This window comes from Carassius gibelio, chromosome B5 (assembly GCF_023724105.1).
Source record: "Carassius gibelio isolate Cgi1373 ecotype wild population from Czech Republic chromosome B5, carGib1.2-hapl.c, whole genome shotgun sequence".
NCBI classification, from domain to species: domain Eukaryota; kingdom Metazoa; phylum Chordata; class Actinopteri; order Cypriniformes; family Cyprinidae; genus Carassius; species Carassius gibelio.
Window position 1 is genome coordinate 40,054,943 of NC_068400.1, and position 14,047 is coordinate 40,068,989.

The 14,047-nt window shown below is 34.9% G+C and overlaps 2 protein-coding genes across 4 annotated transcripts; both read left to right on the forward strand.

Annotated features, from left to right (window-relative positions):
* The first annotated feature begins 348 nt into the window (after positions 1 to 348).
* On the forward strand, positions 349 to 3,431 carry LOC127958663 (D-amino-acid oxidase). The gene is made up of 11 exons (XM_052557584.1): positions 349 to 494; positions 973 to 1,168; positions 1,317 to 1,431; positions 1,551 to 1,627; positions 1,824 to 1,889; positions 2,056 to 2,110; positions 2,274 to 2,378; positions 2,454 to 2,533; positions 2,706 to 2,823; positions 2,911 to 3,009; positions 3,091 to 3,431. The coding sequence occupies exons 2-11, from the start codon at positions 975 to 977 to the stop codon at positions 3,220 to 3,222; spliced, it is 1,041 nt and encodes a 346-aa protein (XP_052413544.1). The 5' UTR covers positions 349 to 494; positions 973 to 974; the 3' UTR covers positions 3,223 to 3,431.
* On the forward strand, positions 1,864 to 13,848 carry LOC127958662 (D-amino-acid oxidase-like). 3 transcript variants are annotated; one of them, XM_052557582.1, is made up of 12 exons: positions 5,356 to 5,461; positions 5,696 to 5,726; positions 5,934 to 6,129; positions 6,214 to 6,328; positions 7,268 to 7,344; positions 7,489 to 7,554; positions 8,189 to 8,243; positions 8,690 to 8,794; positions 8,868 to 8,950; positions 12,045 to 12,162; positions 12,247 to 12,345; positions 13,345 to 13,846. In XM_052557582.1, the coding sequence occupies exons 3-12, from the start codon at positions 5,936 to 5,938 to the stop codon at positions 13,477 to 13,479; spliced, it is 1,047 nt and encodes a 348-aa protein (XP_052413542.1). In that variant the 5' UTR covers positions 5,356 to 5,461; positions 5,696 to 5,726; positions 5,934 to 5,935; the 3' UTR covers positions 13,480 to 13,846. The 3 variants fall into 3 exon arrangements, with proteins under 3 accessions (XP_052413543.1, XP_052413541.1, XP_052413542.1); XM_052557583.1 differs by lacking the exons at positions 5,356 to 5,461; positions 5,696 to 5,726 and adding an exon at positions 1,864 to 1,889; XM_052557581.1 differs by lacking the exon at positions 5,696 to 5,726 and having other exon boundaries at positions 5,265 to 5,461; positions 13,345 to 13,848.
* The last annotated feature ends 199 nt before the right edge of the window (positions 13,849 to 14,047 follow it).

Here is a 14,047-nt window from a genome sequence, read left to right on the forward strand (position 1 = left end):
TGATGAAGGAGGGGGAGGAGGAAGACAAAGGTCGGAGGAAAATGTTTTAAAGAGCATGCAAGAGTTAGATGAATTGTCAGTTTTGTTATGATAGTATTTCCTTTTAGCAGGGGAGACATTAGCAGAGAAGCAAGAGCGGAGTGACTGATAGACAGGATTTTAATCAAATATAAATTTTCCAGAGTTGCCCTGTGAATGAATTAGGCTAAATATATTCACTCAAGTGAAACTTTTACAGACCTCAAGAGGCCACTAGAGGCTGGTTCTAATCTGGTGGACTTTACTCCATCATCAAGCTTTGTGTGAAGACAACGAATGAATAGACTCAGGCACTTGATGATTACGTTATGGAAGTTAGGTAATAAAGAATTAGTTAATCAGTAAATTTTGTTTTCTGCCTAAATCCATCTGTGATTGCATTGCACATGGCACTGTATATAAGAGAGAGTGAAGAAGAGCTTGCAGGACTGGAGATAACATCTGGTCAACTTACGGTGAGTGAAACTCTATCTCTTTAATAAATTATTTCCAGCTTTGTTTTAAAGTACATGCAGACGGTGTATTACCTGTTAAACCATAAAAAGCTTGAATGAAGGTGAACAACAAGGAAAACTAAAATAATGTCTGTCAAATTTGCATATAGGCCTACAGTATGTAATATTTGGTTGTGCAGATTTCTCTGAAATACACATTTTGTACGTTATTTGCAAAAATAATTTTCATTAATATCAAGTCAGTTGTATGAATAAACCCATGGCAGCATTATCTGGTGATATTTAAAAAAGAAAGTGCTTAATTTATTTACAAATAGCAGGATAAGGCAGAAATTCATTTTAATACAAAACTAAATAAAAAAGCATATGGGGGTTATACAAAATGCTTCCTTATATATACAAACCTAATTATGTTTTCATATCTGCAAATAGATCTACTAAAGCCACATTTGCATGTTTATGGCACTTTTTTCTGCAGACATGAGGGTGTGCATCATTGGAGCGGGGGTCATCGGCCTCTCCACCGCTCAGAGCATCTACCAGCACTTCCACAGCAGGATCAGCCCCCTCACCATAGAGGTGTATGCTGATGTCTTCACTCCACTCACCACCAGCGACGGGGCAGCTGGACTCTGGCAGCCCTATCTCTACGACAAGGGCAACGTGCAAGAAACGTGAGCTTTCAATTGTGTCAAAGTGTCTGAATCTAAAAGTGTCAGTGAATCAGTTGAAGCACATTCTTATGTTTCTCAGTTATCCTGAAGAACCCAAGATGCTGTATAATTTATAGCAGCAAGTAAAATGCTTATTTCCTTTTCTCAGTAAATGGAACAAAGAGACATTTGACTATCTTCTAAGTTGCCTCAGCTCTCCAGATTCAGTGAAAATGGGAATCTTCCTCCAGTCGGGCTACAATCTATGCACTGAAACTGCACCAGTGAGAACACTGTCATTTCTTCATAAAAATGATTTATACATAGTTGACATTGCATTTCATTGAACAATGCAATATTTTTAGGTATATTTTGTAGCTGTCTCTCTGCTCCCCTCAAACAGGACCCCTCATTTAAAGATGCGGTGTTGGGTTTTCGCCAGCTGACTAAACGTGAGCTAGACATGTTCCCTGGATACAGGTACTTATTGACTTTATTTATTTTGATTATTATTTTAAACTGATATCACTGTTTTTGAAGTCAAAGTCCTTTACAAGACATGTAATAATATTCAGTTTAACTGGACATACCTATGTATTATATTATATATTTCAGCTCAGTCTGAATGTAAAGGATCTCAATGTCATATCTACATCTCAATTTCCACTTTCCCTAGTTTTGGGTGGTTCAACACCGCTCTCATGATTGAAGGAAAGACATACCTGCCCTGGCTTATGGACTGGTGAGAGATCTTCTCAGTTACAAAAACAAGGATGAAGCTCTATGCATAAATGTAAAGATATACATGTATGTGTATGTGTATATATATATATATGGTCACCATAATTTTATATGTATATAATATATAACAATGACATTTTAGTCATTTTCTGTTGTTCTCTATACAGGTTAAAACAAAGAAATGTCAAGTTTCATCAAAGAAAGATTGGTTCATTTAAAGAGGTTTGCACGTTTGTTGCACTTTGTTTCACTACAAAAAACATTCTATATTAGTGGCCCAAGTGTAGCAATGCTAATTAAAAATTTTTGAGCTGTGTGAACATCATCTATCCTGTTGTGAAGTGATTGTGGTCACACTTTGTAATGACCTAAAAATGTGCTTCAGTTGGCAGATAGTGGTGCTGATGTTATCATCAACTGCTCCGGTGTCCGATCAGGAGACCTCCAGCCTGATCCTGAGCTCCAGCCAGCCAGAGGACAGATCATTAAAGTGAGGTTTAGTGGATAGAAATCAGTCAGGTTTTGAGTTTTAGACAGTCTCTGATTCTGTGCTGTATGTCAACAGGTAGATGCTCCCTGGATAAAACATTGGATCACCACACATAATATCTTGTCTAAAGGTGATTCAGCATACATCATACCCGGGTGAGTTTATTTTTCATCACAGTCAATGTATGTTGGAAAAAAAAAGAGAAGACTTTTAGAGATAAAGTAAAACATGCTGTGTTGGTTGCCATTTTAAGCTGTGATAATTATAATATGGAAAATGTAGTCTTGTCCCAGGACAGATGCACATGACCTCAGTTTGTTTCTGCAGGAGTCGTTTAGTCACTGTGGGTGGAGTTTTCCAAGAAGGAAACTGGAATCTGCAGAACAGTTCTGTTGACCATAAAAACATCTGGGAAGCGGCCTGCAAGCTTGAGCCCAGTCTACAGGTAGGGGATCACATGTTGTCAAAATCTGTTATTTAAGGTGTGATTTTCCATATTTCCACGGATTTGCACTGTTATTTTTCTCTCTAGCATGCACGGATAGTAGAGGACTGGACTGGTCTCAGACCGGCTCGCAGCAAAGTTAGACTGGAGAGAGAGACCATACGATCTGGACCGACCTCGTTTGAGGTGAGCTCATAGTAAAGAGAGCAGTATTTCTTCTTCTTAACCTTGCCTATTCACACACCATGATGTTCTCTTTCTCCTCAGGTCATTCATAACTATGGTCATGGTGGTTTTGGACTGACCATCCATCGTGGATGTGCTGAGGAAACTGCTCGTCTCTTTGGACAGATCCTGGAGCAGAAATGCCCGCTAGCTCTCTCTAAATCACGTCTCTAATAGATATATGACTCTGGACAATGTTAGACATAATTTTTATCAGACAACAGCAATAGTTTCCTTAACCCCGTAACAGCTGACATACTGATTCCAAAAGGAACTCCATGAGTTTAAGAATGTATCCTTAAATACTGAGATGTAAATGTACATCTATTATTATTATACTTTAGTAGAGTTTTTAAATAAAAGATAACATAACACAAACATAACAGATATGAATTGTCAGCATGTTATTTAGCTAATGTACAATAATTGTCATGATTTATTTATGCTTTGATCTAATGTTTTTAGATCACTGTAGCTTTATTATTATCATGCACATGTTCATCACTGTAGTGGCAAGGGATCCTGCTCTTTGACTGTTTTAACAATAGACTTTTCAGGTATCTTCTAATTCATATAATGCACCTATGAAATAATTTTCCAGTATACATTGCATATATGAAGGCAGTATATAAAAATAGTATATGAAACATTATATTTAATATGTGAACATATCTGCACAACCTGTGATTCAACTGAACCTATTAATCAATTTAAACGCGCTTGAGCAGTTTAAAAAAGATAAATACAGGTACATAAACAATGTATAAACAGTATTATAAATAATAAATACATTTGCAATTTTACAAATACCTAAACATTACACCAAGGCCTTAAAAAATACAATCAGATATGTACCTCTACAACTGAAGGATAATAATTATTCTGTATAATGTATTACTTATTTTTTAATAATAATAAATATGGTTTATTCAGCTATCAAGTAATAAAGTAATAAAATGAATCAAATATTTGTTAGTTTGTTTGTTTTTCTGACCCAAAAGTACATGTTTCTACTGTAAAATAATATTTTAATGAATATGTTAAATAATAAAGTACATTTTACATACATTTGCCCATACAAAGCCCTTGTATTTGCATCCAGCTGCACAGTGTCTCCCTTGATTAGTGTATTATTGAAATGCTGCAAGCATTAGGTGCCTGATAATATTTTTTGCCACTGTTTCAGTAACATTTTGATTTCCTTTACAGACACAGGGAACATTATTTTTTTATATTCAACAAAACAGTCAATAAATAAGCTTGAATCAGATGTTGATACAATCAACACACAAGCCAGGTGCAAAGAAATAATAAACAATTGACCCAGTAATATAAACAAATCTTTCTCTTGAACAAATTAAAAAGATGAATCAAAACACCGACCACTACAGCCAAATTGGGGATAGCATGCTACCACTTTTACTATTTTTACATAGTTATTTTATTTGGAACAACAGGAAATATTACGTATAAAAATATATTAGTCTTTGGATTAACACGTTTAATAAATATGTCTTACGTACAGAATAGGAAGACTTCTGGCTTCTGCAACTTTTTAACAATTTATTTATTTATTTGTCTTTTTAAAATTTAAAATTGCTTTAGTCTCTATTAAAATAATTCATAATTTCTACCAAGTAAATTCTAAACTTGCTAAATATGAAAAAAATTTAAATAAATAATAATAATTATATTTCCCCCAAATGAAGAAAAAGTTATTTATTTGTTTTCGGACTGTGCTTATTAAAAATAATTTTCAGTTGACTTCCCTGCTTTTGTTTAAAAACATCTTTATTCAAACTTCTGTATAATCCCCACCCCCCCATTTATTTTTTATTTAGTTATTTAGTTTTGGTTACTCTCTGATATACGACCCTTCTCACTTCAAATTTATTATTAATTTGTTGCTATTTCTGTACAAACTTTACTTTCATAAATGTGATCTTTCAAAGAAAGCTTTTTGATATATAACATAATTCAGCATATACTGTAATGAAATGTAAAAGAAGAAAAATGATAGCTAAGCTACTTTACTTGAACACTGTGAACCTGTAGCTAAGAGCTCCAGCTGATATTCTGAATCTAAAGGTTACATATTTTCATGTTACACGCTCCCAAGGCAGAGCTCACCAAACCTGTTTGGGGAGCAACGAAATGCAAAACTTCTTCCGTAATCAATGGAATGAAAAGTATATTGTGACCACCCCTTTAAGAGTACCATACTACTTTTACTCTTTCTAACATGTAAAAATAGCAAGACTAAAACTCAGAACGCAGCCCATATTATGCATTTTCTGAAGGCTTATAATGATATGTAATCTGAGACCCACCAAAACATTACTGAAGACTGAAGATTTTCATGTAAGAGAGAGGAGAAGAACCTGTTTAGGACAACGTCGATTTTTCTTTGGAGGTAACAAGACAAAAGAGTTTGGAATTATACATGATAAGTATATATTCTATACATTTGTACTACAATCTTGTCTGTAGATATTGTACATGTTAATCTATTCATTGTGTCCATATGGGGCATTAATATTTGAAGTTGGATTTACAGTTTTTTTTTTCAAGGAACTGTAGAGACAATACAGTATGTCATTATTAAAATACAAAAGTATTCACTCTATTATTCACTCTATCATTGAAGGAAAGACATACCTGCCCTGGCTTATGGACTGGTGAGAGATTCCTGTGATCTAATCAGTAACCAAAATGAGAATGGAAATGAAATTGATTTTAACAGTGGAGTTTAAGAATCCACAGTGAAATCTAATATTCTAAATGTAATTCAAGTGTGGACATTCTTACATTTAAGAAAATAAATACAGTATGTAATTATTAAAATACAAAAGTATTCACTCTTTTATGGAACTTTTTTTCTGCAGACATGAGGGTGTGCATCATTGGAGCGGGGGTCATCGGCCTCTCCACCGCTCAGAGCATCTACCAGCACTTCCACAGCAGGATCAGCCCCCTCACCATAGAGGTGTATGCTGATGTCTTCACTCCACTCACCACCAGCGACGGGGCAGCTGGACTCTGGCAGCCCTATCTCTACGACAAGGGCAACGTGCAAGAAACGTGAGCTTTCAGTTGTGTTCCATGGCATAAAATAGCAACTAATTCAGTTGAAGCACATTCTTATGTGTTTTTATTCTTCTTCAGTAAATGGAACAAAGAGACATTTGACTATCTTCTAAGTCGCCTCAGCTCTCCAGATTCAGTGAAAATGGGAATCTTCCTCCAGTCGAGCTACAATCTGTGCACTGAAACCCAGCCGGTAAGAACATTATCAGAGAATGGAATGTAATCAACTGCAAGTTCTGACACATACAAAATGGTTTTGTCAGATAGGGTTGTTAAGTCTGGGTTTTTCCCACAGAATTGGGTTACTTTTAAACTGTTGCTGTGAGTTAATTTTCTCCTGTGGATTAAATGTTAGAAATATATTTTACATTTTAATGAAATGCTTTTACTGAAAACCTGAACACATTTTTTCATTATACGTATGGTAAAGTACGCTAGATGTTTTGTGAAGAACACTAGTAGCTGTGTTTATAATCAATGTGCATAACAGTGATTGTAAAACATATATTTTAGGTTTGGAAATGACATTTTGAGTTTTTATATTTGGAATAGATGGTCATCACACTACTTGGGCTGTTTTTGACTGGCATGGGTTAGTTTTGTCACGCAGACCTGGCAACCCTGACTGTATGGAACAGAGCAGATGCTTTCAGTGTAGAACTGCAGCATACGTTTTCAGTCCGAACAAAATGATCTTATACTCTATAAAAAAGCAAAACGAAGCAAGCTTCAACGAGAGCAGCCAGCTGGTGCAGTGTAGCAGTGTACACGTGTTTGCATGGCTTTTTCTGTAGATCCCACCGTCTCACACATCACAATTACATACAATCACATACGATGTCTGCATGTTATTGGTCAAACGATCATGACCTTCATTAAGTATGAAAACAGGAAACCAAAGCCAAAACCTGGCTATTTAAGGCAATATAGAAATCCTGGCCAGGACGTGTCCGCACGTTTGGTCACCCTATCTAAACAAAAGAAGTGGTCAGAATCAAAAGACCTGAACGTCCACTTTAAACTGCTGAGGCTTCTTTCTGGCATTGGTTAAAACCAGCATAAAATTAGAGCAAGAATAACTGACCCAAGAGAGAATAATGAAAATGACTCAGTCTCTGCTCCCCTCAAACAGGACCCTTCATTTAAAGACATTGTGTTGGGTTTTCGCCAGCTGACTAAACGTGAACTAGACATGTTCCCGGGATACAGGTACTTACCAACTGCATCTTATTATTCACAAGCTATTTCTGTAATTTGATGATGCTGTTTTGTTGTTTTACTCTTTGATGGTTGTAGTAGTAATTTTTGTAAAATTGCATACTTCACTTTTCCTTTTTCCTTCTATCTTTTCAGTTTTGGGTGGTTCAACACCGCTCTCATGATTGAAGGGAAGACATACCTGCCCTGGCTTATGGACTGGTGAGAGATTCCCGTGATCTAATCAGTAATCAAAATTATGATGGGAACGAAACAGAATATAACAGTGGAGTTCAAGAATCCACAGTGAAATCTAATATTCTAAACGTAATTCAAGTGTGGACATTTTTACATTTAAGAAAATAAATATTTAGACTTAAAATGTATGTGTGCATCCAAGTGGATGTGTGCAAAATAAATGTTTATACTTTTTTATAAGTTTTACTGTATACATGCTTCAGAATAACCATTATGGATTTATATCCCTTATGAAACAAAAATATATTGCAATATATTGGAAAATATCATGTAATATATTAGGCATATATTCTTATATATGTTTATATTTTTCCAATATATTGCAATATATTAAAAGCGGCAATGATTTGTATATTTTGCAATATATTATATAATATATGTATCATACATATATTATTAAATGTATTCAAATATAAATAATATATTACAATATATCACAATATATTTTAAGAAATATATTGGTAAATATATTTTCCTTTCGTAAGGGATAGCTATGTGAAAATTGTTGTAAATGTGTTGCTTGTTTAGAGTATGACTCCTTTCTTACAAATGATTAACACTATTTTTGACACCTTGGCCACATTTTTGTTTTCTACAGGTTAGGAGAAAGAAAGGTCCAGTTTTATCAGAGGAAGATTGGTTCATTTAACGAGGTTTAAGGAATTTCATTTTCATTTAAAATTATGGGTTTTTATTATTTATTTATTTTTATAAAAATGTTTTTAAAATGTACACTAATGTTCAAAAGTTTAAGGTCAGTAATATTTTTTAAAGATCAAATGTGACTGATAGGACATTTACAGCACTAAGTGACAAAAGACTTATATTTAAAATACTGTTCTTTAGAACTTTCTATTTATCAAGAACTATAGGAAAATGGATTTCCACGGATATATACATATATATATAAAACCTGTCCCAAACTTTTGAATGGTAGTGTAGATGTTAACTTTATTGTTAGAAAATGTACCACCTGGTTAACTGAAAACAGCTTTACCATAATATAGGTGGATGCACTAATAAATTAAATTAAAGTTGATATTCTGCTGGCCTTATCTCTAAAAGTGATTTTAATAATAACCTCCAAAATGTGCTACAGTTGGCAGATAGTGGTGCTGATGTTATCATCAACTGCTCCGGTGTCCGATCAGGAGACCTCCAGCCTGATCCTGAGCTCCAGCCAGCCAGAGGACAGATCATTAAGGTGAGTTTTAATCGAGAAAAGTCAATCAGACTTAGAACATTTACATAGAGCTTTATGCTTTATATTTCAACAGGTAGATGCTCCCTGGTTAAAGCACTTTATCCTCACCCATGATCCCTCTAAAGGACTGTATAACTCACCGAGCGTCACTCCTGGGTAAGTCTCTTTATGATGACACTGTACTGCATATAAACAGAGGTAACTGAAAAATAGATTAAATAAATATAGTCTAAATATTAGATAAAACAACTCAAACTGAAACTACAACCCCAATTCGAGAAAATTTGGGATGTTTTGTAAAATGCAGTAAACCAAGAAACTGTGGTTTGTTAACTGTATTTAACCTTTTACAATTAAAATACTTCCAATGTTTCATTGACCAACTTAAATGTATTTTGCAAATATAAGCATTTTTTTATTTTGATGGCTACAACAAACTCTACAAAAGTTGGGACAGAGGCATAATAAAAGTGAACCATTTTGAAACAGTCCACAATATAAATATGTGAATTTGTATCAGGTGAGGGGATCTTATTTTGGGATAAGAAGAGCATATCTTTGTCAGCAAAGCTGGATTTGTGGCTCACCACTTTGTGCCAAATTTCATGAGAGAATTGTTAGGTAAATCCAAAATTGAATTTCTCATTGCAAAATTGCAAATAATTTAGGTCTTTCACCTTTGAGCCCTCAGATTTCATTGCACTGAAACTTCTGCTTTGTGAAATAGCCACATAGCCTTGGGAGTACTGTGGAAAACTGTTGTCACTTAACACAGTCTACACCTGAATTAAGGAATGGACCTTAACTCTCTGTTAAACAAGAAAAAATGTATGCAACAACTCTAGGCAGAGACTCCCTATGAGATTTCTGGGCCCAAGCTCATCTTAGATGGCCCAAAAGACAGTGAAAATGAGTGCTTTCATCAAATGAGTCCACATTTCAGCTTGTATTTAGGGAAAACAGACATCAAATTGTCAGTCCCAAAGATGAAAGGAACCAAACAGACATTTCAATCCATGACTGATGTAGTACTTTTGCAAGTGCCTGTGATTCATCTGAATTAGTAGATTTGCATCCAATTCTTATGTCTCTTATAAGTTTTAGTGCTGTCAATTTTATTTCAGGACTTGTTTCAGCAATTAATCTGACTACTTGCATACTTGATCCATTTCCCACTAATCTCCTGAAGAAATGTTTGCCAGTTATTGTTCCCCATATTACACCCATTGTTAACACGTCACTTGATTCTGGGGTTGTCCCTTCTGCTGTTAAGACAGCAGCAATTAAACCTGTCCTTAAAAAACTGGGGAGTGATAATCCGAGGCATTATGCCCATTCAAACCCGAGTGGGCCCCCTCAGATTTTTGAGCCAAGTGGCCAAAAAGACAAAATTAGCCTAATAATATATTTTTTATATATATCTGCCACAATCATATAGGTGTGATGTGCGGCACATCACTTGCTGCTAAATTCAAATCGGCGTTCGCTGACTGGTGCAGAGCCAGAGACGTTTTTACAGCACTGTGCATTATAACCAATCACGCATGATTCTGTTGAGCTTATTAATATAATTGCCAATCAGATGCATTCAGATGAGTCATCACCAGATTTCTGTTCACAACGCACGTCGCTGACTGAATTCTGCTCTCTTGCAAATTAATTCTCTCATTAGAAACAACGAACTGCATACTGTATGTGTTTAGCTTACGATGTAAGATATGCATTTCACAGTGTAAACAGCTTCAGTGATTATAATTGGAGTTTTTGGATTGTGTTGAGTGAATGATAATGTTCTTTGATAATGTAAATACCCCACCCCATTTCAATTATTTTGTTCCCCCTCAAAAATAATATTTGCATGATGCCCCTGAGTGATATCGACAAGATGTCAAACTATGGGCCTATATCAAATTTGCCATTTATATTTAAAGTTCTTGAGCATGTGGTAGTTAGTCAACTACAAATTCATCTTTCTACAAAAAGATTACTAGAACCCTTTCAATCTGGGTTCAGATCTGGACATAGTACGGAGACTGCTCTATTGAGGGTGGTAAATGATGTTCTTGTGGTTTGCTGACTTTGGGGCTTGTGGGGCATTAGTGCTGCATTTGATACTATATCTCGCACTATACTATTGGATAGACTACATAGGTGGATTGAGCTTTCTGGTATATCTCTTAAGTGGTTTCAATCATTCTCTCAGAACAAACTCAATTTGTCTTTTCTGGGGCAAATAAACCTCAGACTGTCCCATTATGACAGGGCGTCCCTCAAGGATCAGTGTTGGGTCCTGTTCTTTTTTTGTATTTATCTGCCGCCTCTTTGACAGATTATTCGGAAGTATGGTATGGTCTGTGCAGATGATACTCAGATTTATATTTGTACTCAAACTGATGTTACACTCGCACTTGAAACTTTAACTGATTATTTATTGGAATTAAAGACCTGGATGGGAAAACTTTCTTAAATCGAACTGTTGTAAAATTTAGATTTTATTAACTGGCACTCCAGCTTCTGTTAATAAATGTAATATACAGTTAAACAGACAGTGACAGACGACAGCCTGATCTCCCCTGCTGAGCAGGTTTAATACTCAATTTAAACTTTTTATCATCTGCAGAAAATTGCATGCATAAGACCCTTTCTCTCTATTCCTGATGCTGAAATGCTCATTCACGCTTTCAGCTTTCACATATTAATTTTAATGTTTTTACTTTAACTTGAAAAGCAGTACATGGGCTCACACCAGAAGATGTGACAGTTCAGTGTTAAACATGTTTCTAAAAACAAAACTTTTCTTAGAGTTTGATTTATTTGTTTATATTTACAAAATAAAATTAAGTTGGAGATTTTTCCTTTGTACTATAGTCAATTAAATAAGGGTTTAAGAGAATGAACAAATACAATTTTCTTATTTTATAGCATTTCACAAAACAACCCAACTTTACTGGAATTGGGGTTAGAACTTAAATATTGCACTGGCAACTGAAACTCAAATCAAAATAAATGGAAATAGCAAATGGAAATAACAAAGGCACATAACAAAACTGCTAAAACCTAAACTATTTTTCTAATTTAAACTGAAAATATATAAAAAAGCTAATTCAAAATACTAATAAATAAATCGAGAGTTTATAAATTATACTAAAATTAAACACAAGCATTGTTGCTCATTTTTAACTTGTGTCTATAATGAAGTTCACATTGCAGTCTTGTCTTAGATTCTAAGGTTCTCAGTTTGTTTCTGCAGGAGTCGTTTAGTCACTGTGGCTGGAGTTTACCAAGAAGGAAACTGGAATCTGCAGAACAGTTCTGTTGACCATAAAGAGATCTGGGAAGCGGCCTGCAAGCTTGAGCCCAGTCTAAAGGTAGTTTCAACTGTTTTAACCTTGCTAAATTAGTGTTTGTTTGAGTGGCATGAGTGGATTGGATGTTGTATTTTTTTTCTCTAGCATGCACGGATAGTAGAGGACTGGACTGGTCTCAGACCCACTCGCAGCAAAGTTAGACTGGAGAGAGAGACCATACGATCTGGACCGACCTCGTTTGAGGTGAGCTCATAGACTGACTCTTACACTTAAGATCTGATGCCATCTTTCATTGAAGGAAGATCACTATGAATAATGAAGATAAGGCATGATTAATACAGAGCTCCTAAATGGACATGCTACTGCAAAAAATATGTGAGAAAAAAATTATATTGCAATATCATTACTGCAATTGGATATTCCATATCCAATAATCCAATAATTCAAGAAAATGATATAAAATGGTTTCTAAAGCTGTATTGTTTGTTTTATTTAACTATATTATATAATATTTTTCAAGAGAATTTGCAAGTGAAGACAAAAGCATTGACAGTTTTTTCACTTTTATAGCTTTAATTTATTTTCAGCTTTATTTTTATTTCAGTTCATTTCTTTAAGCTTGTTAAGTTTAAAACCAATGATTGATTGCATTAGAACCCCAAGAAGAATTATATTCCCTTACAAAACATTTGTATTTGGTCACAAAAATGGTAATGGAAATGAGACGGGAGGGGAAATGTATTTTAATGTTTTTGCTTTTCGGGGGAACACTGTACTCCTACAAATGAATGCAAAATATTTGCATGAGAACATAAAATGATTGCATGTAAATGTGAAAGATTACTAAGCAAAAAAAGAATGACACTGTGTCTACAACGGATGTGAGGGGCACAAATTGACCAAAGACTATAAAACCCATTATAATCACTGAATCTGTCTACACTGGATGTGATTCACCTATTTAAGATGAGCTGACAAAGAATAGATGATTTGCATTGGTTGCTTTATCATATCCAGTGTAGACCGCTTTTAGCTTGATACAGCATGAGTGACAATGGTCACGTCCGCTGTCAACGTGGTCTAAGGTTTTGTAAATGAACATTAAAGTTTTGCAAGTAAAATCTTTTTTTTTCTTTACATTTTTCCTTCCAACTCATTTTTCCTCCAATCACGATGTCCCCTTAGGGCTCCACAGATTCATGATTCTCTGTTCACACACCATGCTGTTCTCTTTCTCCTCAGGTCATTCATAACTATGGTCATGGTGGTTTTGGAATGACCATCCATCGTGGATGTGCTGAGGAAGCTGCTCGTCTCTTTGGACAGATCCTGGAGCAGAAAGGATTGCTAGCATTCTCTAAATCACATCTCTCATAGATCTGTGATTCTGGATTAGGTTATCTATATAATATAGCATTGAGGGGATGAGCTTAATAAACAAAGTTTGTTGCTAAATGTTTGGTTTTGATGCAAACCAACTTTTTAATAAAAGCGTTTGGAGCCTGATGTGCTAGAAAATAGACAATAATAAAATAAATGTGACCTACACACCTGCTCTGATGAAAGCCACTTGCTGTTGTTTTATTGTCATTGTAAGACCCTTTGATATGTCTGATTATAAGGAATCAACTGGAGTTTAATTATTTTATATAACAAACAGATAGGATGATTTAATCTGGTAGCTCTGACATGTGCCTAAAATGTATTTATCAAATAAAATGTAATTAAGGTCATTAATAAAAGGTACAGGAGGATACACACTCTCGGTGTATTCCGACAAAAACACAAAATGTCTCTCTCAAGTCTGGACACATACAGCTGCTCACGTTACAAATCTAGAGCTGAGAAAAAGCAGTATTGTAATTTTTGTGCTGACATATATATGAAGGTGGCGTGTTTTTAAAAGGTTTGACAAAAACCCAGATTTAACCTTGGAGTTAATGCA